At 41.6% G+C, this 25,667-nt stretch overlaps 1 protein-coding gene across 1 annotated transcript; it reads right to left on the bottom strand.

The window, feature by feature from the left end:
* Nucleotides 1–5,892: 5,892 nt before the first annotated feature.
* LOC137304456 (calreticulin-like) lies at nt 5,893–21,401 on the bottom strand. Its single transcript, XM_067973055.1, has 9 exons — nt 21,157–21,401; nt 15,053–15,154; nt 13,534–13,737; nt 12,747–12,841; nt 11,714–11,923; nt 11,084–11,197; nt 9,861–10,004; nt 8,780–8,872; nt 5,893–7,295 (listed from the first exon to the last, which is right to left on the bottom strand). The coding sequence occupies exons 1-9, from the start codon at nt 21,242–21,244 to the stop codon at nt 7,098–7,100; spliced, it is 1,248 nt and encodes a 415-aa protein (XP_067829156.1). The 5' UTR covers nt 21,245–21,401; the 3' UTR covers nt 5,893–7,097.
* Nucleotides 21,402–25,667: the final 4,266 nt, after the last annotated feature.

The raw sequence follows: 25,667 nt of genomic DNA, 5'->3' as shown, positions 1-25,667 counted from the left end.
AAATGGGGCTGAGCTCTATTTAAGATCTGTATGTTCCTTAGAGCAGGTTTTGCATTATTAGTGTTGATTGTGCAAGTAAACTGAAATCTGAGAAATAAATTACTACTCAGAGGACCCTTATTGTGTTGGATGTCTCCTCGCTGAAATAATTATTTAAGAAAACAACAAGTGGCACATTAATTCTCTTTCCATGCATCATATGTAATTTACCTCATAATAGGCTCTGCACCATCTATTTATCAGTGAAAAATTGAGGTTAATGGCTCATATAAATGACAAGCACTCATTGAAATCTGCCATATTTCAAAAGCAGCACCGGGGTATTGAGCCCATGATACCAGGAAAATTTGCCAATCCAGCAGGAAGATTTCGCTGTTTGAAACAGAGCTGTGAGGGCTGCAGATGTGTTAGGAGCGACAGTTCTGATCAGTAGGAGTGACATACTGTAGTTTGAAAACCCATTTGAACATGTGTTTATTTTTAAGAATTACCTGTATCAAAATAAGTTACATTTTTAAACGAAACTGAGTGACTGTCACTCTTAATAAACAACAGTTGGGTTCATGTCTCACTCTTCCAAACGAAATACAGCTTTATAGTTAAAATGGAATTCAAGTTACCTAAACTTCCTTTATTGAAGAGAAATGTAACCTGTGTGTTCTAATTTCCCCATTAATCTATTTTACAGATGAGATATTAAACCAGGGAGCCTGATCACAAATTGGGGTTGTATTCTCTAGAGTTTCGAAGGTTAAGGGGTGATCTGATCAAAGTTTATAAGATATTAAGGGGAACAGATAGGGTGGATAGAGAGAAACTATTTCCGCTGGTTGGGGATTCTAGGAGTAGGGGGCACAGTCTAAAAATTAGAGCCGGACCTTTCAGGAGCGAGATTAGAAAACATTTCTACACAAAGGGTGGGAGAAGTTTGGAACTCTCTTCCGCAAACGGCAATTGATGCTAGCTCAATTGCTAAATTTAAATCTGAGATAGATAGCTTTTTGGCAACCAAAGGTATTAAGGGATATGGGCCAAAGGCGGGTATATGGAGTTAGATCACAGATGAGCCATGATCTTATCAAATGGCGGAGCAGGCACGAGGGGCTGAATGGCCTACTCCTGTTCCTATGTTCCTATGATCAGGTGAGTGCCAAAAAATCCCATGGTACTATTTTGAAGAGAACAGGCAAGTTCTCCTGGTGCCCTGGCCAAAGATCATCCCTCAACTGGCATCATCATCAAAAACAGGTTAACTGGTCATTCATCTCATTGCTGTGAGTGGGCCTTGCTGTGTGCAAATTCATCTACAAAACAACACTTCAAAAGTAATTTTTCTTAAACCGGCCTATGATTTTTCCTCTTGGATTTTACTTCTCCCAGATTGTGTGGCCATGGAAGGGGGGCGTTTGGGAGGAGGGAGGGAACGTTATTCTGTGCAAAAGCTACACCATGACACTATAGGAGAGGCTCGATGGGCCAAATGGTCTTTCCCTGTCCTTCATTTTTTTATGTTTATAATTCATTGGCTATAAAGTGTTTGGGACATAATGGCAAAGCATTCCATGTTCTAATAACCCTCTGTGTAGAAAAAAAATTCTAACTTCCTGATTCATTTTTCTTTTGATAATGATGAGCCTATGTCCCCTTGCTACCAATTCCCCAACCAGTGGAAACAATTTTGCACTATTTGCCCACTGAAAACCTTTCATAATTTTGAAAACTTCTATTAGATTTAAAATCAGCAGCCAGGCCCAGGAGGCAGAATTACCAGTTAAGTATCCCAGTGCTGAAGGGTTGGTGCACCAGTGGATTATCGGTAAAATGAGAACGACCAGAGAAAAAATGAATTTGTGAGTACTAACCAACAGCAAGATGAACATTTGGGTGGAGAGAAATGCTGTAACGTCGTCTTATTACAGAAGTCATGGATTTTTCGGGGGGTGGAATTTAGTGAGGGTTGTCGTCTTGTACAGGGGGTAAATTAGGAACAGGATTACGCCATCAGTCCCAAACAAGCCCGTCTCTTGTTCAGAGAATAAGCCCACCTGTCCGCCTCAACAGAAATGCATCCAATTGTCTTTTGAACCCAGGTGTACTGTCAGCTTCCATGGTCTTCCCTATTAACCGATTCCACAATTCTATTAGCCTGTGTGTACCTGGCTTCCCTTCTCACTCCTAAATTCCTAATTTTTAAACTCGTGTCCTCTGGTATTTTGAACCCGTATTCTGCCTGAGCGATATTGTCAATTCCTTAACAATCTTGAAAACTTCAATTAAATCAAGGTGTCCGCACCGCAGCCCGTAGGACATTTCGTGCACCGGAAGCCGCGCCGATCTGGCCCACGAAGCTCAGGCCACTCAGTCCTAGTCATCCGTTACTCACCGATTTGTCCTGTTTAAATAAACTTAGTGAGCACAGGGGTTGGGGAAAGGTTGTTGCTGCATTGGTGGGTAAATTCTAAATCAGAACACTAAGATCTGTTAGCATCTGCAGCTTGGGACATGTGCACATTAATGGAATGTGCATTTAAACTCTATGTGTGGCTCTGTGATAGGCACAGAACTGGTCCAAGGAGATCAAATGCTCGCACACTCCTGAATTAGGTCACCTCAGTCTCTACTTTTCCAAATTCCTTAGCTGTTGGGATTTTAAAATCTCGTATTTTCCCAAATGTTATATGTTGAAGTTAGCAACTATGCTCGTCGCTCAGAACTGTCCTGTTTAAAGGGGGAAAACGGAGAGGCTGGGGCTGTAAGATCCCATGAGGGAGTCACTTTCAAATCTCAGAAAAGCGGTCAGTCAGTAAGCACTGGCCAGAGGCATATTCCTGAAAGAAGAGAAACTATAAAAGTTAAGTTTCTTTAAACTCGCTTCCGAGGAGATATCATCTTCTGTAGGTGTACAAGGTTCATGATGAAAATCTCAAAACCAGGCTTGGCTGTACCTTTGCGAGGCAAGAAACGTTTAACCATAATGGCATGTGAAAACAGGACAGCTACGAGTATATCCTGTACTATATACCTACCTGAGGACATTCTGCATAAAGTTAGATAGAATCATAGAATCTTACAGCACAGAAGGCAGTCATTCGGCCCATCGTACCTGTGCTGGCGCTTTGAAAGAGCTGTCCAATTAGTCCCATTCCCCTGCTCTTTGCCCATAGCTCTAATTTTTTCCTTTTCAAGTATTTATCCAATTCCCTTTTGAAAGTTACTGTTGAATCTGCTTTCACCACCCTTTCAGCCAGTACGTTCCAGATCATAACTCGCTGTGTAAAAAAAAAATTCTCATCACCCCCATGGTTCTTTTATTAATGATCTAAATTCTGTGTCCTCTGACCCACCCACTAGTGGAAACACTTTATCCCCATTTACTCTATCAAAACCCCTCATCATTTTGATCACCTCTATTAAATCTCCCCTTAACCATCGCTGCTCTAAGAACAATCCCAGCTCTCTGGTCTCTTCTGCAAAACTGAAGTCCCTCATCTCTGGTAGCATTCAGGTAAATTGCCTCTGCACCCTCTCCAAGAGTTTAGATGCTGAGGTACCCCCAAATGGTTGTTAGTGAAGATGACGTAACTGAGCCATACAGCCCACAGGATCAACGTCTGGGTTCATGCTGAGATAGCTAATCCCATCAGGGTTCTCCAATTGCCTTCAGTGCCCCTGAGCTAGGAAGGAGGATGGGAAAGGCCTCCAGAGGGTTCCTGCTCCTGATTACTCACTACTACCCACTGGTGAAAGTGCATGTTGTGTAAGGACAGGATCATTCTTAGTTGTGATATTACCCCCCCCCCCAAATCCATCATTGAGCCTGGGTGTCAGAGGGCACCAATTACAGCCCAATAATTAACACTTTCAGGGGAGAGAGAGAGAGAGAGAGAAAAACACACTTAAAATATTTCCGTGCAGTGTTCACAAATAAAGCAATGGTTCAGAATAGACTAACAACTACCGAAATGTGACACTGTTCTTAAATCAACTACCATCATTACCATGAGGACAACTTCTCCACTTGAAGGTTCCAACAACCATTGACGCAACAGACTGACACAAGTAGAGCAATCTTATGGAGTCAATGTACTACAATTCAGAGCATATTGACTTTGTGTTGTGCAATTATGCTCTAGCACTGTAAACTTCAGTTGCACCTGTGTCCACAATTTTATCATCTCCCTGTTGAGGCCCTGATCTATTTTGAGGATACACAGTGTCAGGCCCCTCAGGACTAGACAAGAACTTACATTGGGATTTGACGAGCACTGTAGCTACACTCCAGCACTTTACCCAAGCAGTGGTGCTTCTGTTCGGAAGCAAGTGACTGCATCAACATTCTGTTTGGGAATGACTCCAGTGCTTGGAAAAAGGCACAAGACAGCATCCATAATTTGTATAGCATTAATCTTACAATAGAGAACTTCTGGTAATTAGACTCAACATTCCAAAATTACATGGTCAAAAGTACATTTCCTGCCACCATGTAAAACTGAGCCATACAGACAAAGTAGGTCCTGAACTCAATTCCTGATTGGTGCTGTTTGCCAATTTTAACCAGGCTGGTGGTGGGTTAAAATTGGGCTCAACTTCTCTGGGTGATTATGGAGAAAGAAGAATTTCCAATGTTCTCATTTCAGTCGCTGCCCAGTGATGTCAGTTGTAGCTCGGTGGACAGCAGTCTTGCCTCTGAGGCAGAAGGTTGTAGGTTCCAGTCCCACTCCAGAAACTTGAGCACAAGTCTCAGGCCGACACGCGAGTGCCGTATTGAAGGAATGCTGCACTGTCGGAGGTGCAGTCTTTCAGATAATGTTAAACCGAGGCCACCTGCTCTCAAGTGGACGTAAAAGATCTCATGGCACTATTTTGAAGAGCAGGGGAGTTCTCCCAGGTGTCCTGGCCAATATTTAACCCTCAACCAACATCACTAAAATGGATTATCCCATTGCTGTTGGGGGAGCTTGCTGTGCACAAATTGGCTGCCACATTTCCCACAAAAAGTGACTACACTCCAAAAGTACTTAGTGGGCTGTGAAATGCAATTGGGATGCCCTGAAGTCACTATATGAAATGCAAGTTCTTTCTTTACTCCGAAATGTGTTGTATGGACAGGATAGGGCTCTTATGTCTCAATTAAATAGCCTGGATGTGATGTTGGATGACTGGGAAACAATCATCCCAGGATGATGAGAATCTGGGGCTCTTTCCATTTAAAAGTGAGATTAAGAGATAGTTCAAAACGGAGGAGTTTTGAAAAGATGAATCAGGTAAAACTATTTTCACTGTTATTTCAGTGACTAGAGGGCATAAATTGAATCACCAAAATAACAAAAAGGGAGAGGGGGTTATGAGTTTATGTTTACTAAGTGCAACCCTCCATTAATTTTTTTAAAAAGCAGAATTGGTTTTTTATTAATACAAAAGAGCATAGTTAGGATCTGGCTGACCAAAAACAGTGGTGGAAACAGAATCCACAATAGCTCAATAGGGAAGTAGATAAATATTTTAAAAATAAATTAAAACAGCATGGGGCAAGGGGAATAGGACTAAATGTGTTAACTCAGCCAGTGCTGTAAAATACTGATTCAATGATTCCACACCCTCAAACATGTGGAGAAAGTAAAGAGAATGATTGATCAGAGCATACCCAATAGGGCCAACCTGGGGAAAAGACTACAGTAGATATAAAGAGATCTAAGGGAAGAAGAAAGCAGATGCTGAAGCCAGCAAAGGGGAGCAGCACAATGGCAAGTATAGGAAAGACTTAGCAATGAACCAGAGTTCACTGACCTTGCACTCCAATTCACAGAATACCTCAGCTATAGAAACTCAAGGGACGATGAGTTACAAGCCAGGGGAAAGAGACCCAAAAGAAACAAAAAAAACCAAGACTCATTTCACTTCCATTGGTATTTATTGTAGAAATGTGTTCAAACGTATTTCTGTATTGCACACAGAGAACTTAAGTTTTCCAAAAACACGGTCATCGATTAAATCACCAATTTACAACATTTAAATAACAGATTAAAATGACAAACTTTAGTCTTGGTCTGTACAGAAATTTGAAGTTTCCTTTTGAATTTTTGTTGGAAATAAAGTTTTTTTTCCCCCTCTTCTTGAAACCCCTATATAAAGAATGGAAAATACAAAGGCAAAGTTGACCCTGGATTTGGAAAGAGCCAATAAACATCCATGTGTATAACCAGTGCAGTCCTGCTAGACCTAATTGTTTTCTTCGAATGAATAAAGGCAGTTGTACAATTACACTTACAGTTGAAGCCTGTTAATTGGAAAACCCCTGATGGAAGTGAAATTGTTCGAATTTAAATCAGATCATCCCCATTATGTAAAATCCCTTCACCAGATTTTAAATTACACTTGGGAATTGAGTGGTTCTCAAAAAACTTATAAAGCAGTGCTCCCCTGGACATTAACTGGCATCAACTGTAAAATCTCATTCACACTTATAATACACTGAACAGTGTACTTATCTAGATAAATGTGTTAAACAAGCTAACAGCATGGGCACCCAATCCTGGAAATTACTGGCAGTAATGTTACTGTACAATGCTTGAGGGCTTGTACCAAATTTTAAACTAAGGGGTTGACCCATTTAAACATTTTATTTTAAAAAAGTGAACACCTCTGTTAAAACAGCAGAAAAAGTAATTTGATGCAAGCCTGTTTGTACATGAACATTGCTCAGGTGATTTCCAGGTTCAAGGTGGCCATTTCATTGCATCCAGTCAGATGGGTCATGTTAGGGTGATGTGTTCAGAGTGCAAAACACAACAGCCAGAGTTCCAATATCAGGTTACATTCTCCCTTGCCCCCCCCCCGCCCAAATTATAAAAAGGTGGTAAGTTTAGTGAGATGAATATATTTTATTACTCACTTCCTCAGTGGGTGTATTTTCAAATGGGAATTAAATCTCATCCCCTTTCCTTCTTCCTGCCCCCCAAGCTGTATTTTTCTAATCTTTGTTCATAAACAAAATGAGCACATTCCAATAAGGGGTCCCAATTGCTTTGTGTAAAGGTTCTTTTCTGCACGTTGCCCAGCTGCCATTCATTCTCCCAACATTCATTCTACTACAATCTTTATAACTCATCCTTTGGAGCAGGATCCGTTTCATCGTCGTCTTCTTCCTCGTCCTCATCATCCTCTTTTTCTTCTTTCTCTTCCTCGTCCTCTTCCTCATCACCCTCATCACCCTCCTCCTTATCCTTCTTCTCTTCCTCCTCCCGCTTCTTCCGCTCCTCTTCATCCTGCTGTTCCTTCATTTTCTTTTCTGGATCCTGAACAAAGACAACAGCAGTAAGCAATCAATTCCCTCTTGAAAAAATGGTCAGAGAAATACAAAAAACACTGCTATGGACACAGGGTTTTCAGTGAAGCATAATGTCAGCCATTTGAAATTTTTCATATTCTGAAAAACACCAAGCATTCTATTACAAATTACATCCCTATAATACTGGAGTTTTGTCCAAAGAGACCATTTTAATCTACATAACACTAATGAAGTACTGGTGCCTTACAGGCAAGCCTCTCACCTGTGATGGTGGTGGAGCAATTCGAAATGACAACTAAATTACAGTGTACCAGTTCTAATTTTCCTATAATTGTTAAAACCCACAACACTATTCCATAAAAGACCAATTCAGATATGGAGGGAAAATGTGTTAACTTATGATATTACTGCAGAATGGAGTTACTGAATTACAAATGCCCAAATTTTTTTGGGGACATCACCCTACCTGCAGGCATTATTACATTGGCAATTCCTACTGTAAATTGTACATTGAGGATATAAAAAAGTCTTTTCTAAACTAAAATTGAACTCATGTACTAAAATTTTGGAGATGTCAGCATAGGAAAACCAAACTTTTCCCAAATCCCTTACTTCATGCACATAGCTATTATGGATGTAAGTAAGACAACCAATTTAGTGCTTATTCATAATGAACTATGGGCAGTTGTGCTGTGAACTGGTATTTACTAAGAACTAGGCTGCAACTGCCCTAAATTAACTTCATATGACCTTTACAGAGTTTTCATTCCAATCCCAGTTAGATTGAAACAAGTGTCCCACAGGAAAGGACAGAGCATCAATGATGGCTCAAGGGCTGAATACACATTTCAAATCAAACTTCAATTTAAAAAAAATATAATCCTGCCCCCTGAAGCCAATCCTCTTACAAAAGGATTGCCTTTCTGCAGAGACTTTACACTCAATTCAAAAACCAAGGAAGTCATGCTAAAGTTTTACAAATCACTGGTTAGGCCTCAGCTGGAATATTATGCACCACACTCTAGGAAGGATGGAGGTGAAAGAGGAGGTTTACCAGGGATGAGGGACTTCAGGTATATGGAGAGATTGGAGAAGCTGGGATTGTTCTCCTCAGAGCAGAGAAGGGGAGACCTAATACAGGTAGTCAAAATAATGGGGGTTTTCACAGTAAATAGGGAGAAACTTTCCTCTGGCAAGCAGGTCAGTAACCAGAGGTCATAGATTTAAAATAATTGACAAAAGAACTAGAGGGGAAAAGAAGAATTTTTTCACAAAGGGTTAAGATCTGGAACATGCTACGTGAATGGGTGGTGGAAGCAGATTCCATGGGAACTTTCAAAAGGCAATTGAACATGAACTTCAAGGATGAATTAGCAGGGTTATGGGGAAAAAGCTGGGGTGAGGGACTAAATTGGACAGTTCTTTCAAAAAGCCAGCACAGGCACAATGGGCTAAATAGCCTCCTTCTGTGCTGTAAGATTCTAAGATTACCTTAGTTGCTCCCCAGGTTTCCACTCCAACTTCTTCAGCATATTTTTCATCATCTGTGATCAGGAAGTTGTCAAATATTGTCCCAGATTTGACCTGAAAAATTAAAATACACATCGCTCAACAACTTGGTCACACCTGTACCAACAAAACTTCTGTGGAAGATGACCTTTCATGGAGAAATAACCAGCTGGGGGAGAAGAGAACAGAAAGGAAGGTAATGGTGCAAGGCAGACAACTTACTCCAAGGTCTATGGAGCTGGGCATTAAAGTGCTTATGTGCTTCCAGCCCCTACAATACTGGTTTCCACAAAAAGGGAGGGGAAACACTTAAAAAGGGGAAAGGAAAATTACATTTAAAATGCTAGCTCACATTGGCTGTATTTATAACTGGAGTAACTAAATCTGCACCATTTTAAACTAGCTGCTTCAAGCATGATTTTTAAGCACTCCATCTCTGTTCCTAGTGGTAGGGATTCACTGCTTATATTGTTTATCCCTTGAATGAACCATGGAAGAAATAAATTAGATAAATGCACAAGGACAGGCCATCTTAATCCTTTAAAAACAAGGAATCAATCTCAGATTTGTGCTGAGCCCTCCTCAGTGACCCTGCAGAGTCTACAGGAATTAAAAATGTTGAAACCCATGTGCACACAGTCAAATGGATATTCATCTTGTGGACACGGTTGTCCTGATCAATGGTTCACTGTAGCATAGGAGTGTCCAAACTGTGACTTTATGGGCCAGTTAGGTGCTTACTGTGGAGCACCGCAGGCCAAAGTTTAAAATTAACATTTCCATTAATTAGCATGTCTCAAGATGGATACTCTCACCATTGAGGGAGAAGGATCAAGAATGGAAATTTCCATGCCTCTGGGCCCTGAACTTCAAAACAAGAGAAGAGAAAGGAACAGAACAAGAAATAAGCACAGAGAAACAGCATTTCCAACCACAAAAGGACCTTGTAAGGAGTGATTCAGACACCCAGTGGTTTGAGCACCTATAGAACAAGAGGCTTTGAATAGGAAACATACTGCAAGGTTGTTTGCCAGAGAGAAAAAAAACATGGTGTTGCACTAACCTGCCACAAATCTAATCCAATCACACTAATATCCTTGTAGCTGTAAAGGTTGGGGTCTGGTGTGTACTCAGGGTTATCAATTTCAGGGTGAATCCATTTTCCCTTGTAGTCTGGATTATCAATCTGACGTGGTTTCCATTCACCCTATTGGAAAAAAAATAGATTAGACATCAGTCAGACCACAGGGTTAACTGTTCTATCTAAAAGATATTTGCTTTGTATTTTTCAGAACCTTGAACCAGGGAAGGAAAACAAGTCTAATTGATGCAAAAAAGACATAGAATATGATAACTTTCAGATTTTGATGTGCTACTGGGTCTACCCAATTCAAATTGACACGACCAATGACATAAAAATACATCACTGACTTGATTCCTAGTCTTGAGCAGAGGGGGCAGTAGAATGGGGCTGGAAGGGCAACCATGGCATTTATATCAAGTAGTAAGGTTCACCACGTGCAGCAATTAGCAAATCTAGGAGCGATCAAGCAAGTGAAACCACAAAATTACTTCAAAGTTGATCTTAAGGATGGAGGCCAATCCAAAACTTTGGTAGATTGTACTTCTAATACATGAAATACCACAACACCATACAACCTCAGTGTCTTACAGAAACTTGTGGCAATTACAAAACCACACGTCAAACAGGCAGCCATCACACCAGTGTGAATGTCAGTGCACTGACACTTGTCATTGCACAGTAAGATGCAGAATAAGTTAAGTCATCAAGAAGTAGTCCCCACACAACAAAAGACACCACAGGGATCTCCAAACTCAGACAATCTGCCAAAACCTAACATGTAGGGAGTCATTTTCACTTCCGGCACAGGCGAAAAACTGGCAGTTACAGGTACACCACCCCATGCACACATCCAACGGAAATCGGACAATGTGTAGAACAGGCAGCCAGCCGATCACTACCAATTTTCCACCTGCACCGAAAGTGAAAATTGGCCCCATAGTCTTCTAAACACCTCCAAAAAATTACAGCCTGTAACAGATTCCCAGGTGTCCCTTATCAAAACACCATGAAGCAATAAATTACACTGCAGCCTGTAACTCAGAAGTGACCCAAGTATCACTCACGTTCATTGAGGACAAATTTAATCTTGCTCTGAGACAGGTTATTTTAACTAATATTTCTGCATACATCTCAATTCAATAATCAATGCAGAACACAAATAAGCAAGGTCTTTATATGTACATAAAAGGCTGAGCCTTTACCTTGTATTCTGAGTTCTGAATCATTGGTGGCTCCCATTCACCATCCATCTCATCATCCCAGTCTTCAGGTTTCTTGGCATCAGGGTCAGGAATGTGCTCAGGTTTCTCCCAGTCCTGATGGAAAAGTAAATAAAAAAAGTTAAACATTTCACCTGCATGGCCAAAGCTTAAAAGCCAGGCCCAGTGCAATTCAAAGCTTCAAGCAAGCCAAAGCATTCATAATTTGAAACAAACTTCACCTCAAGTTTATTTAAAAAGCAATACCAACAGATGGAATGACCCAGAAATGAATATTTCCATTTGTAGAATCAGAATTTCAAAATACTGCAGTCCAGTGCACCAAAAAAAATGCATTCAGCATTTTGGAATACAGTATGAGTAATTTAAGACATGACATGTGACGAGTGTAGCAAAGCTCAGGAGCAAACAGATGACTTTGGACCTATGGTTCCCAAAGCTCTCACCATCACTGGGTTTCTCCTCTGTCATTCCTGGGTCTCAGTAGACAGGAGACCAGAAATTCACCAATATGAGGAATCAAGGGCATGAACATGCAGTCCATTTGAGAACCACCTAGGTGTCCAGTGAAGCCTATTTAAATTTGCAGCATTCCCATACGGCTTCACTTACTTCAGGTTTTTTGTCCTCTGGATCATCGATCTTTGAACGTTCATCCCAGTCTTCAGGTTTCTTGGCTTCTGGATCCTTGATTTTCTTTGCTGGGAGGAAGTCCCAGTCTTCTTCCAAACTGCCTGACTCAACTTTTTGGTTGTCAATTTTTACTTCATAGGTATTGTCTGGGCGGACTATGAGGGTGTAGAGATGTGTGAATTCATCATCCTAGTAAAAGGGAGGAAAAATGGGTTTAAAGCTGCATCAATCAACTTAGCCGACCAGTCAGCATTGTTAAATTTCCAAAAGCCTGATCTGCCTCATTTCCACCTTTATCCATTCTTTGGCAAACAAGCCACGTCACCAAGACAATGCAGCATACTAGGCTATCTCACCAGCTGGTAGTCTCAAGAGACAAGCTATACATCGGTGGTCAATGGTATTGGGTGATCATCACTATAACAGGGGAATGGAGTGTGCCAAATGTATACCATGAAGCACTGGATTAATTTTACTTCTGTCACCACCACCACTGACTTGATCATCTCCTGTATCATTTATTTTGCTGTTCATTACAGCAAAGTGCACTGCAACATGATCCAGATTAATAACTGGCTGCAAGTGATGCCACAGGAGATCAATTAGCAAAGACTATTGAACAACAAAAAAAATCAAATATACAAAATGAGCTCTACTCAATCTACCTGCTCTTATAGACAGATCCATGAGAAGCAAAAGAATGAAGTCTATGCTTCTCCAGCTGCAAAAAATGCAGGAACAGGACAGCATAATTGCATGCCTGACATTGTTTTCCCCAGAGGACAGCACACAGAGAATGCCCAATGAATGGCATAATATCCATAACTAGACATTAAATATATTAATGAATTCCAGCTTCACTTTCCCCACTTCTGACAAAGGACCTACACTTCAACATTAAAGTATTTTTTTTCCTCCAGATGCTGGCAGACCCATTCTGTATTTTCAGCATCTGTTTTTATTTCATGGTTTAGTCAAAATGGCTGCTGAAGCTCCCAATACAATTACTCACTTTGCAACGAACATCCTTGGAAATCAAGTGATTCTTTCCTTTGTAATTGAAAATTACATGGACTTTCTTGGTTCCTGGGCCACAAATGTCAGGACCTAGAATTACAAGAACAGAAAATACAGTCATCCCTCACTATGTCAAGCATTGTAGGATATTGGAAAATGCCAATGTACATTTATGGCTCCCTCAGTATTGGAATTGTTTCACTCATTTTTCACATGGTTCCTAAAATTTTACATGGATTTTTTTTTTTTAAAAAGGTGATATTCATAATATATTTTGCTAATTGATTAAAAAGCACAATTATTCAACCAAAAGAGGTTGGAATTGTAAACTTATAGATCTAGTACAAGCCTAGAAAACCAATTATAAACAGGATAGGCAGTGGATCACTGAAATCCCTTGTCTTTAGTTGATGAATTAGTTTAAAATAAAAAAAGGTAAAATTATACATATAGTATGCACTACATGTACACAAACTGGCATAAAAGTACAAACACTTACAGGAGACTGTGGTAGATGGGTACAATCCTGTTATCATTCCTCCCCATCAATAGGGATTCCACTGGGTTGGAGTCCTCAGGCTCTATTCACACAAAACTGGGAATGGATGCAATGGGGAGCAGGAGTGGCACAGAGCAACTATTGCACCATTGAACAACAGAAGGTGGGTTATCACCATCAATCTTCCAGTCTCATCCTGTGGCCAGAGGGGAGGCCACTGCTTCCTCACAAAGGCACTCAGTGCTCCTAGGCTAGGGGAGGTAGAGAAAAGATAAACACTTACCAAACATAATATTGTAGTTGGAGTCTCCATGCATATCAGACTGATCAAGGCTCGATGGAAAAATCTTCACGTAGCCACCTCCGCAGTCGATGGTCTGCTCATGCTTTACTGTGAATTGAACAACAAGGGTCTTCCCTTCATTGCTGAAGGGTTCAAACCTTGCAGACATCGCATAGAATCTGGCATCCTGGCTTGTCTGGAGTCCTAAATTGGGAAATGGAGGGACGAACAGAAGATAGAGCATGAGAGGTTTAAAAAAAAAATCAGGCAATTTCCACAATTGTTCTGCAAGACCTAAAATTTTAACCCTATCCAATGGTGACCAGCCAATAAATACCCATCACAAGCCTCCAACACAGACACATGGTGCATTTATGTTGCAGTGCTAGTTTCAGGAGACCAGCTATACCACCCTCAATCCTTCTCTCCAACATTTCCACCCACCACCACACAGTAGCAGAACCAACAAATCCAGCAGAAGCAAGTTAGACCTACCAAAAAAGGTCTGTCCTGCCCCGACATTCAAGATTCCCCCAAAGTGCGCTAAAGGTGGCCTGGATTGGCAACTGGCTTGCAATGTGTCTCAGCACTGATGTCAGGAGTTCACGCTATGCGGAGGCTGCCCAGTACTCATCTGCCACCAACACGTGGGAATCCGCTGGGGGAAGAGGCTTCCAGCCACGACAAAAAGCCACAAACAAGAGACTGCCTTACCCCACAGCAACTCTGCTGTCTGCTCAGCTAGTCAGTGAGAAACTGATAAGTGAAGACTCAGGCTCACTGTTGGGAGCCAGAAACTTTCAAAGGGGAAGAACAAGTGATATGGTGGGGGGGGGAGATTGTGGCAGAGAAGGCAGAAGTTTCAGAAACTAGCAGCAAAAATAAACGTCCAGATCTTACTGGCAGCCTAGTCACATGGCATTCAACTAGAAACCTGCAGGAGATTCAGCCCAGGGAAGTGCTTTTATGCCCCAGTATACACATCATAGCCATAAAAAAAGGCAAGCCACTATACTTCTACACATTATGAATAACACCCTAGAGCGTATTGCAAGGCAATATCACAGGGTTGAGAAGCCAGCAACAAGATTCAGTCTTGTAGTGTGCACAAGTCCATCTCAATCTTTTGATTGAATACTGCCTTGAAATGCACTCCAGACCTTACAGTTAATGCATCATTTTTTCCATAGTCACTTTTTTCAAAGCAACTGAATCAATCTCTCGCTTTAGAAATTAAGATCAAACATCCAGAATGTGATGGACCAATCTTACTCATGGTCATTTAGACATCCACAATGACAAGAAGTCAATAGGCCCATGTTATCCTGCCCACACAGCCAGGAAAGGGAGCATGGCAACTGGGAGATAATGAGACTCCTAACAGAGAAAGACTGGACAGAAATACCCAATACCTATTACAGCAATGCTGTAATAATGTACTGGAGAGAAGTAAAAGGGAAAGAGCACACCATTTACCATCTATGAGGAGTTTAAACCCAAGAGGGAGAAATTCCCCTACCTTTATCTTTCTCTGCATCACCGTAAAATTTGCCAGCAGTCAGCTTGAAGTTTCCATAATCGGATTTGTGCTTCGATTCTGCCCATCGCTGTGTCCACGCATCTGTTACACAAGAACAGAAAAAATTGTTACACTGTAAAATGTAAAAATAGACCCAAAGATTACCAAAGCTAAGATTATTTCATAAGAATCAGAAAACACCTCATTATATTAAAGCCAAGTACAAGGTTGATAGGCGATACAGTCAATATGTGCATGTCTATAATTTATATTAGATTTGCTACACCATTGTCAGGCCTTTAGGTGGCATCTCAATAGGATCTTCCCATAGCTATCAGTCACACTTACAGCTGCACTAAATGGAAAATCAGAAGCTCTCAAAGCGGCATATTCCCATACTTACAACAATTCTAATACACTGAGGGGAAAGTCACTTAGTCCTGACTTTTCATGGACAATGCCACAGAACTTCCTCTGCTCAAACTAAGGGCTGGCAATTCTGACAGTCACTGAGAAAGGCATTAGTGTCATTTAGTAAGACTGGTTAATACCCAAGATCATAAGTAACACAATCACCTTGGTCATGTTCTTAGATGGAATAAGGAGTCAGCTTGGTGGTGACTGTTCCTCAGGGGCAGGCAACAACATTTGCACAAGTCCCATCACATTGTAATCCATCTCTAAGTGCGTGATTATTTCGATTGTTGTCCACAATTCCACACACAGCTAGTTTCTGAGATAGGCTGAGGGGGGGTTTAGGGGAGGCATCAATCAGAAAGTAGGCATTTTTCCCATTAGGGAGAAAAAAAAGTCAATAAAAATAAATCAGAGTCAATCCTGGTCACTAGTGCATCTGACACCCGGTGACCCAGCACCACTGCCACAACCGAGGAAACAGGATTTTTTAAAATTTAAAAGTGACTTCAATTTCTCTACAGACCACATTACTGTCTGTACACGGTCAAATTCAGTTATACTGAGCATAGGATATTGAAATTAAACTGATCTTATACTAGAGGAAAATGGACTAGTGGAATGAGACATCAAATCCAAATAGATACTAATGCCCAACATACCCAACCTGGATTTTACAGCAACTATTCAAAGTTAAAATTTAATTTGTACCAGAATTTTAACAATGCCACTGAAAATTAGAAACAAGGTACAGAGTTGTGTAATTTGATGACAAAGAAATAAAAATGCAAATTAACTATAAAATGTATAATCCAATTTATTAGCTTGAAGCATGAAATTATCTGCTGAGAGTGTGGATTCTTAAATTTAATATCCAAGAGATTCCCCAATTGCTTAACAAGTTTATCCAGCAAACACTGGACCCACACAGACGGGGAAGATCCAGGGTTTTGATGCCGAATCACAATCTAGCTGCTGGTAGAGTTACTACAATGAGTCTCGTGACCCTGAGCTAGAGGCAACAAATCCATCTGAGCTCCCACTGCAATCATTACCCAGTGACTGCTACTGAAAAGGGCAGGTATGTGGAGCTTAGGCGAAAACAGGAGCAGGATCAGCTGTGATGCCCCTGTGGGCAAATAATCTGTTGGGGTGCCCCATGAATAGTAGCTGCTTTAAGTGAGGTACCAAAAAGGGTGACTAGCACCTGTGGAACTGTACAACACCCTCTGGGCAGGGTCAGGTGGGAAAAAAAAAGGGGGGGGGGGGAGGAAATTGGTTAGGGAAAAAAGGCCACATTGTTCTGGTAGAGAAAAAATCCTAAGCACTGAAAGTCTGAAATAAAAATATATAGGCAAGTGCTGGCAATGCACAAGACAGTTAGCATCTGAAAGATTAATATTTGGGATCTTTCATCAGAGACGTTCTAGTAACCTAGTTAACCTGAGGCCCAGGTGAATATTAGCCCACACAGATTAACCTTAAACCTGCTAATTACCTTGGTTGTCAGACTGAATTTTGGTTCTGTCAGACTGAATTTTGGTTCCAGATATTAAATCGGGTAGCTTAGAAACTAAACAGTAAGCACTTCCACTACCAGGTTAAAGCCACTCGTGTTTTTTTTTTTTAAAAAAGCCTCACGTTTAAACCCCCCCCCCTAAAGCAAAAATGTAATGAAATAAGGGGAAATACATCTAGGATCTTGTTCTTTGTTAAATTGGTCCTGTTCATTTACTGGGAGATTAAATTAGACAGGAGACCTTGAAGTGCTGGTAATTCACCAGGACCAGCACACGCACAGCAAGTGGCTACTTGGAACTGGCAACACTTCAAAGCCCAATGCAAGGCAGGGAGCTTGTGCTGTATAAAGTAACCCTGCTGTAAATTGGCACATACTAAGAGGAAGAGAATGTAATTTTTGCCTGAAGTACAACAGGCCATGCCTTAAAATTACAGACAAGAGTAAGTGATTCCAATCCTTTGAAAAGGACAGTACTGGATCACCAACCTTCCCTTCTGGAGGAAGAGGATCAACAAGAGAATCAGAACATGTATACTCTTGGAACTGGCATCTGTCATGCAAACAGAAACTTCACAAAGTATGGCTTTTCTTTAAAAAACTTTAAAAAATATACTGTCCTCTTAGCTAAGATTTCAAAAACCCAAGTAAAACTGGGTCTACAAATCTGCCACCTTTACAGGGAAAACAGGTGAAAAGGACAGTCCAAAAGCAGCTTTTGTTTAATAACGGACAATGCTGGAAACATGCAGCATCTGAGGAGAGAGAAGCAGAGTTAACGTTTCAAGTCGACGACCTTGCATCCGAACTAGATCTCTCTCTTCGAGTGTTTTGCAGCATTTTCAATTCAGATTTCCAGCATCTGCAGCTTGTACTTAAAGCTAGCAGGCTTAAGTATCACAGAACCTATAAAAAGGCTAGTAGCTGCAGCCTGGAGGCAAATGCAGCTTTAATTCAAGAGCACTCACACACTTCTTGGCCATTACGTTAACATCTAGCCACCAAAACATCCACAAGCTCACCTTTAATTGTATCTTCATGACACTACATGAACTCCAGAGCTGGTAGAATTAGCATTTTATTTAAATAGTATGTTGTGTGATAAGCACAAGACTGATCCTTACAATGATGACAAAGATGCAAGACACTACTGCATTAATGGATCAAATACACCCATAGCCTGCCCATTTTTTAGTTTGCCTTGGAACCAGATATGAAATTTCACAATGTCAGCACTAAAGGCCACCATAGAAGAGATACCTCTAGCTGGAAATTACTGCCCTTAATCTATTTCAGGGGCTGATAAAGAACATATTACAACTAGAAGTAGGAGTCTCAGCATTTGTTCTGGCCCAACATTGGTGCTACAGCAATCTTTGCCCGCCTGTAACAATTAATTGCTTCATTGCTTGCTTTGTGGCAAGATCTCAGGTAGGACATCCCTCCTCCTGCCTGGAGAGAAGGGGAATACAAAAAGACAAAGAGCAGTCATTCACTCCTCCAGACACAGGAGATGGTTCCAACACTAGAACAATTTCAGCACCAGGAGAGTTCTAGCATTAAGTCCAGTCTGGGGAACAGGTCACCTGTCGATTCGGGAATGCATTGTGGGGACGGAGGGTTTAAAAGAGAAAAATAGCTTACGGGGGAAAAACAGGAATTTGAATAATTCAAGTCATTTCCTGAAGTAGTTTATATCCTTATAACTGCACTTTGTTACTTCAGAAAGTCCAGACTTACCTCGAACAAACATCCTTCATGCTGTTCCTCAAGAAACTGGCCATCTGCTCCCCTACGTACAGTCAACTCAATCCAACATACTAGTCATCAGTCACTTTCCATAACTAACCACACACTTCAGTTAATGTATGTAAAAATATTTAATTTATCATGACCAGATATTTCTAGTATCTCTTATTGAGTTGAGATTTTTGGCTCCCATCCAAACGGGTTCACATTCACATCAGCAAGTTATTCCAGACTATTATATTCTCTAAGTAGTTCCCCACTCTCCCACCTCCCTTCAGCCATGCTACCTTTAGTACAGTTCACAGATCATACTCATGTAACTTTTGAATCAATCCCTCAGGAGCATGGTTTGCCCTAAGCTCTGGAACTCTTTCTTTCCTTTCCCCCCCCACCAAACTTCTTCACCTCTCTCCTCCTTTAAGATGCTTAAAACCTACCTCTTTGACCAAGCATTTGGTCACCTGTCCTAATGTCTCCTTCTTTGGCTCAGTATCAATTTTTGCCTGGTTACACTCCTGTGAAGCACCTTGGGTGATTACCCCTAGCTCAGCCTAGCCCACGCCTCCCACTGACAACTGAACTAATGGCGGTTTGCTCATCCTACAAACAAGGAAGCTAGAATGACTCAGGCATTAACACGAGGAAGTCCAACACTACCACATTCCCAAAAAGGGATTGAAGATTACACAACAAAAACTGGATGCAAAGCACGCCAAAAATTAAAAATAAGTCATAGCCATTCATAAAACAGGATTTCATTCCTCTCTCCTCCCAAAGGCATCAGTGCCCCACTACAGCATTGTTCTACAAGTGCCAGCAACCGTCCTATATTTCACAACTTGGCATTTTGCTTGTGCGACCTTCCATATTACATGTAATCGGGCGTTTTCACCGGGGCGGGGGGAGAACCACCAGGGTTGAATAAGGACAACTGATCCGAATCAGATCCACTTTGCAGGGGGTCGCTGAGCAGTGATCAGAAGTGGCTGATTTCTCCACCCCCCCCCCCGCCTTCCCAGCCCATGGAAAGCAAAATCAATTTCAGTATTCCTCGATCATCCAACTGAGATAAGCTAATTCATCAAAGGGCGGGGATTGGATTTGGGACCTCCCTGGCCTCAGTATCCCACTTACACTGGGACATCAGAAAAACATGAAATAGCTGTTATTTCTACAACCAAGCCAGATGAGATAACTGATGAGTAACAAGCAAGTTACTCCGCCTTACTCCATTTACACCTGGTTAATACGCAAGGGCCGAGAATTCAGAAGGGTCTTCGATACTCACCCATTCATACGGTATCTTGCATATCTCAGTGACTGAACTAACTTGGAAAACCCTTCTCAAAGCAAAAAGGTGTCCCCAAATAAAAGTTGCATTATTAGTGCCAATGAAGTTGATGTAAAATACATGTCAAGATAATGAAGACAACAATAAAATACCTCTTGGAATTTATAACCATGCTATATGCTAGTCTGTCTTTATGCAGAAATACAGCCAGCATTTACCACTTCAAGATTCCTTCCAAGAAGCCTGAAGACCAGTACAACAGTCACAGAGCATGCAAGGCAGCAGATTTACAGCAACAGCATTGCTGCAAAGAGCAAAGAAAATTTGTTTTTAAGCAGGGAAATAAATTCCAACTTTTTTTGCAGTCTGGGTTTTTTTTTAAACCTATTAGATTCAAAATTCACACAGTAAAGTTTCATTTGGATGGATAAATAGATCAACAGCCACTTTGGGGGGGGGAGGGGGGAATGAGAACCTCAAGTACTGAAGAACTAGCAAGGAAGTAATCCCATTCCATGGAGCTGAAAAATTAAGATTTAACAAATTTGGGGGGTGGGGGAAAAAGAGGGAGAATTTTTTTAAAATTCCAGTTCCAAGGTCTCAGTTTTGCATTTCATAGAAAGCTAATGGCCCTTTTAGATTCAAACACTCTTTTAAAAAAAAATTAATGCAACTTTACAGCCACACAGAAACGATGAGAAATCAAAAACTGCAAAAAAAAAGCCTGTCACTTCTACAGTTTACTGCAGACTAAATGAAGAATTCAAAAAGATTGATTTTTTTTTAAAAATTAAGTTTAACTGGAGCTTTCAAATTAAAAAAGAAAGTGAAACAAAGAGTATACTCACCACCATTTTAACGCAAGCTCATCTTAAATTAAAGTATCATTTACACAAAACACAATTAGTTAAAATCTACTTTTTCCATAGTTTTACAGTCCCCCCCCCCCCACCTAAAATAATTTAATTTGGATTGATCCAGAAAAAGCTGGATCACAATCCACACTTAGCAATTTCAGATCTATTAAAATTAATGTTTTCAACAAAAAACTGCGAAGGTATAAAAAATATTAAGTACTTTTTTTTTGTTTGGTTTTAAAGGGGCGGCCTAGTGCTCCTCTCCTCAACTCACCTCCATCAGGAAATTCCTCCTTAAAATGAACTGTTGGATCTGCAGCTGCCAAAGCAACTAGCAGGCAAAGCAGCAACCTAGTTTTCATCTTTTTCCTTGGGTTGATTTTTTTTTTCCTCCCTTTTACAAATTGACTTTATTCGGTCTACTTTTTTTTTTCTCTGGTTTAATTGTATGGGGGAAAAAAATACACCGACTGAGGCACGCTTGACACAAATGAGACCAGCAGGACTGAAGCGGCTCCCGCTGAGGCTTTATACAGCCCGCGTCAGCCAAACTTGCGCCCGTCAGTCCCGCCCCCCCCGCGCCAGCCGCCCCGATTGGCCGCGTCTCGCACTGCGGGTGATTTCCCCTTCCGCCATTGGTCGGGGCCGCCGTCACTCCAACGCCGCCTCCGCCAGCACGCTAGGTTGCGCAGCTGCCCAGATGGCTGAAGGTTATTGGCTGGGCGAAACGTCATGGCGACGGGCTCTGGCCAATGGGTGACGACCACATGTTCAGACGGTGGCAGGAGGGGAGTCTCCGCCTCCTTCCCATGCCCTTCGCACCTGAATGGTCGCCGCACCTGTCAATCACACCGAGTCACAGAGGGTTTTTTTTTAACTTGCAATGCTATGATTTGCAGAAAATATGAAAGCAAAATGCACATCAAAATATATTTTGCACCGTAGCAATGTAAAAACATGCTGGAAAACCCACCAAAGTAATTTTTCTACATTTTCCAGCATTGCATTTTAAAAGAACAATTTTCCTAAAGGTACTGATTCATGTTGGGGTACAATTCCATGGGCGCTGGCCACCATCCCGCTACCTCTGCATTCTTCAAGTGTCAGCCTGGACAGTAAATGGTACCTGCGAACGCCAGGCTGCCACTCCAGGGCAGTACTGAGGGAGTGCCGCATTGTGATAGAGGTGGCGTCTTTCGGGTGAGAGGTTAAGCCAGGTTTGCCTGTTCAGGTGGACGAAACAGATCCCATAGCGCTATTCGAAGAAAAGCAAGGGGAGCTAATCCCTCAACCAACACCACCAAAACAGATTAATTGGTCACTATCACATTGCTGTTTGTGGGAAATTGCTGTGAGCAAATTGGCTGCCATGTTTGCCTACATGGTAGCAAAGCAACTGTGAGGAGGACACAAAGAGTCTGCAAAGGGTTATAGACAGATTAAGTGAGTGAGCAAGAACATGGCAGATGGAGTATAATGTGGGGAAATGTGAAGTTATTCACTTTGGCAGGAAAAATAGAAAAATGGAATATTGTTTAAATGGTGAGAAACTATTAAATGTTGGTATTCAGAGAGACTTGGGTGTCCTCGTACAAGAAACACAAAAAGTTAGTATGCAGGTACAGCAGGCAATTAGGATAGCAAATACAATGTTGGCCTTTATTGCAATGGGGTTAGAGTACAAGAGTAAGGACGTCTTACTACAATTGTACAGGGCTTCAGTGAGATTTAGTTTTGGTCTCCTTATCTAAGGAAGGATAAACTTGCCTTGGAGGCGGTGCAACAAAGGTTCACTAGATTAATTCCTGGGATGAGAGGGTTGTCCTATGAAGAGAGGTTGAGTAGAATGGGCCTATACACTCTGGAGTTTAGAAGAATGAGAGGCGATCTCATTGAAACATATAAGATTATTAGGGGGCTTGGCAGGGTAGATGCTGAGAGATTGTTTCTCCTGGCTAGAGAGTCTAGAACTAGGGGGCATAATTGCAGGATAAGGGGTCGGCCATTTAAGACTGAGATGAGGAGGAATTTCTTCACGCAGAGGGTTGTGAATCTTTAGAATTCTCTACCCCAGAGGGCTGTGGATGCTGAGTCATTGAATATATTCAAGGCTGAGGTGGATAGATTTTTGGCCTCTAAGGGAATCAAGGGATATGGGGATCGGGCGGGAAGGTGGAGTTGAGGTCGAAGATCAGCCATGATCTGATTGAATGGCGGAGCAGGCTCGGGGGGGCCGTATAGCCTACTCCTGCTCCTATTTCTTATGTTCTTATGTACATAACAACAGTAACTACACTTCAGAAGTAATTCATTGGCTGTGACGTGCTTTGGGGTCATCATGAGGTTGTAAAGGCACCATATGAATGCAAGTTATTTTTCTTTCAGCAAGCTATTTTACTATGGAAGACATCACAACTGAGATTCATGCACACATGCGCAGGCACACACTTGACAGCTTTTCATTTTACGAAAAACATCAGCAAATTTTTTCACTGTGCCAAGCATTGTCAAAATGACACTGTGATGGCCTGTAATGGAAGCAGACTTCTGATGTTCCAGGGTCCAACATTTTGTGCTTGCAAGCTATAAATTTGGGCAGCATCCAGATTTTTTAATAAAAAATACAAAGTATCCGATGCAAAAGGAGAAATTGCACAGTACGCAATAACTCACTTTTTTCCCAAAGGGACAATATCAACAATGACAACTAGCATTTTATAGAGTCATTAATGTAATAAAACCTCCCAATGTGCTCCTTATAGGAGATTGCAGACACCAAGCAATAATACAAGAGTTAGGAGAGGTGACCAAAGGCATGGTTCCAAAGGTAGGTCTTGAGGAGACTTTTAAAGGGAGAGAAGTAGCAAGGTGGAAGGGTTAGGAAGGAGTTCCAGAGAGTGGAACTGAGATAGCTAATAATAAATAACGATTTTCCACTAAAGGAGCAGCAACAGGGGGTTGGGGGGTTGCGCAGGAGGACATGGGCAGAGGATTAATGGGCATTACCTAGGACGTAGGGCTGGAGGAGGTTGCAGAGGTAGGATGGGGCGAGACCATGGACAGATTTGTAAACAAGGACAAGGATATGAATTAATTGCATTGGAGGACAGGAAGACAGTGAGGACAAAGGTGAACAGGAAGTTGTGCGTGGTAGGGTGTGGGTGGCTAAATTTTGAACAAGTTGGAACTTAGGAGGCCAGCAGAGAAGGCATTGGAGAAATATCACACTCTCATGTCACCTGCCACAGTAGTAACTCTGGGAATGATAGGAAAAAGTAGGGCTGGGTGGTATAGTGAGGTTAATGGGATGAAAGTCTCCTTTCTCTGCTGGGTGCTAAATTAAATGTATTTTGTCAATTTCAACCCAATTCTTCATGGCCATGAATCTACAGTATGAAACGAGATTCACCATATATTCGCCAAACTGGCAAGAGAAGTCACAAGGATGGCTGGTATGTGAATTAGAGGAAACGGCGCATGGAGTTGATCAATATAATATGCCAAGTTCCCCTCGAGACTCAGTTTCTAAATTCAATGCAAAGTGCCAAACTGCGCCGTACAGATCAAGAGAAGATCCCAGGTTTGAACTCTGGCCTGTGCTGAGTTAGCTGATGTCAAGTTGGGTGTTGGTGTAGTTGCTTTTATCGGCCTGCGTGCCCCTGGGCAAGGAAGGGGGAAAGGAAACAATTAGCAGTCCTCTCATGGTCACTGTCCAGTGAACCCCCTCCCATATCTGAAGTGCTCACGTATTGACATCAAGTGAGGAAGGGATTGAGCTCAACTATGTGGCCATCCATGATTGGAAAACCTGCCATCATTTATTGCCTAAGCTCATACATGACGATGATCATTTGGGTGAGGTACTAGATGGCACAGGAGATTATTAGCAAAAATTAGAGCGCATGGAATTGTAGGTAACCTTGTGAGACGGGTCATTAATTGGCTGGGAAGTAGGAGACAGAGAGCAGGGATAAAGGGAAGGTTCTCTGTTTGGTGGGATGTGACAAGTGGTGTTCCCCAGGGATCTGTACTGGGGCCTCAGCTTTTCACCATATATACTAATGACTTCATTAAGGAATAGAGAGTTGTATATCCAAATTTGCAGACGACACAAATTTAGGAGGCACAGTAAGTTGTGTAGATGGGAGCAGGAAGTTACAAAGGACATAGACAGACTAAGTGAGTGGGCAAAACTATGGCAGATGGAGTTCAATGTGGGGAAGTGTGAGGTCATCCACTCTGGATGTGAGAAAGACAAATCGGAAAATATTTTCTTAATAGTGAGAGATTAGCAGCTGTGGAGAAACAAAAGGATTTAGGTGTCCATGTACACAAATCACCAAAAAAATCACACAGGTACAAAAAGCAATCAAAAAGGCTAATGGGATGTTGGCCTTTATCTCAAGGGGGTTGGAATTCAAAAGTGAGGAAGTTATGCTTCAGTTGTACGGAGCCTCGGTCAGACTCCACCCGAGTATTGTGTTCAGCTGGGACACGGAATCTCAGGAAGGATATATTGGCCTTGGAAGGGGTGCAGCGCAGATCCACGAGAATTATACCAGGGCTTAAATGGTTAAATTATGAGGACTGGTTGCATAAACTTGGTTTATATTCCCTTGAGTTTAGAAGTTTGAGGGGTGATCTAAACAAGGTCTTTAAAATGAGAAAGGGATTCGATAGGGTGGATGCAGAGAATCTATTGCCTCTGGTAGTGTCAGCCGTGGCTCAGTGGGTAGCACTCCTTGCCTCTAACCTTCTCAAGGCAGAAGGTAGTGGGTTCAAAGT

Source organism: Heptranchias perlo, chromosome 37 (assembly GCF_035084215.1).
Source record: "Heptranchias perlo isolate sHepPer1 chromosome 37, sHepPer1.hap1, whole genome shotgun sequence".
NCBI lineage: Eukaryota > Metazoa > Chordata > Chondrichthyes > Hexanchiformes > Hexanchidae > Heptranchias > Heptranchias perlo.
Note: the sequence above shows the minus strand (reverse complement) of the source record. Positions and strands in the feature narration are given on the sequence as shown.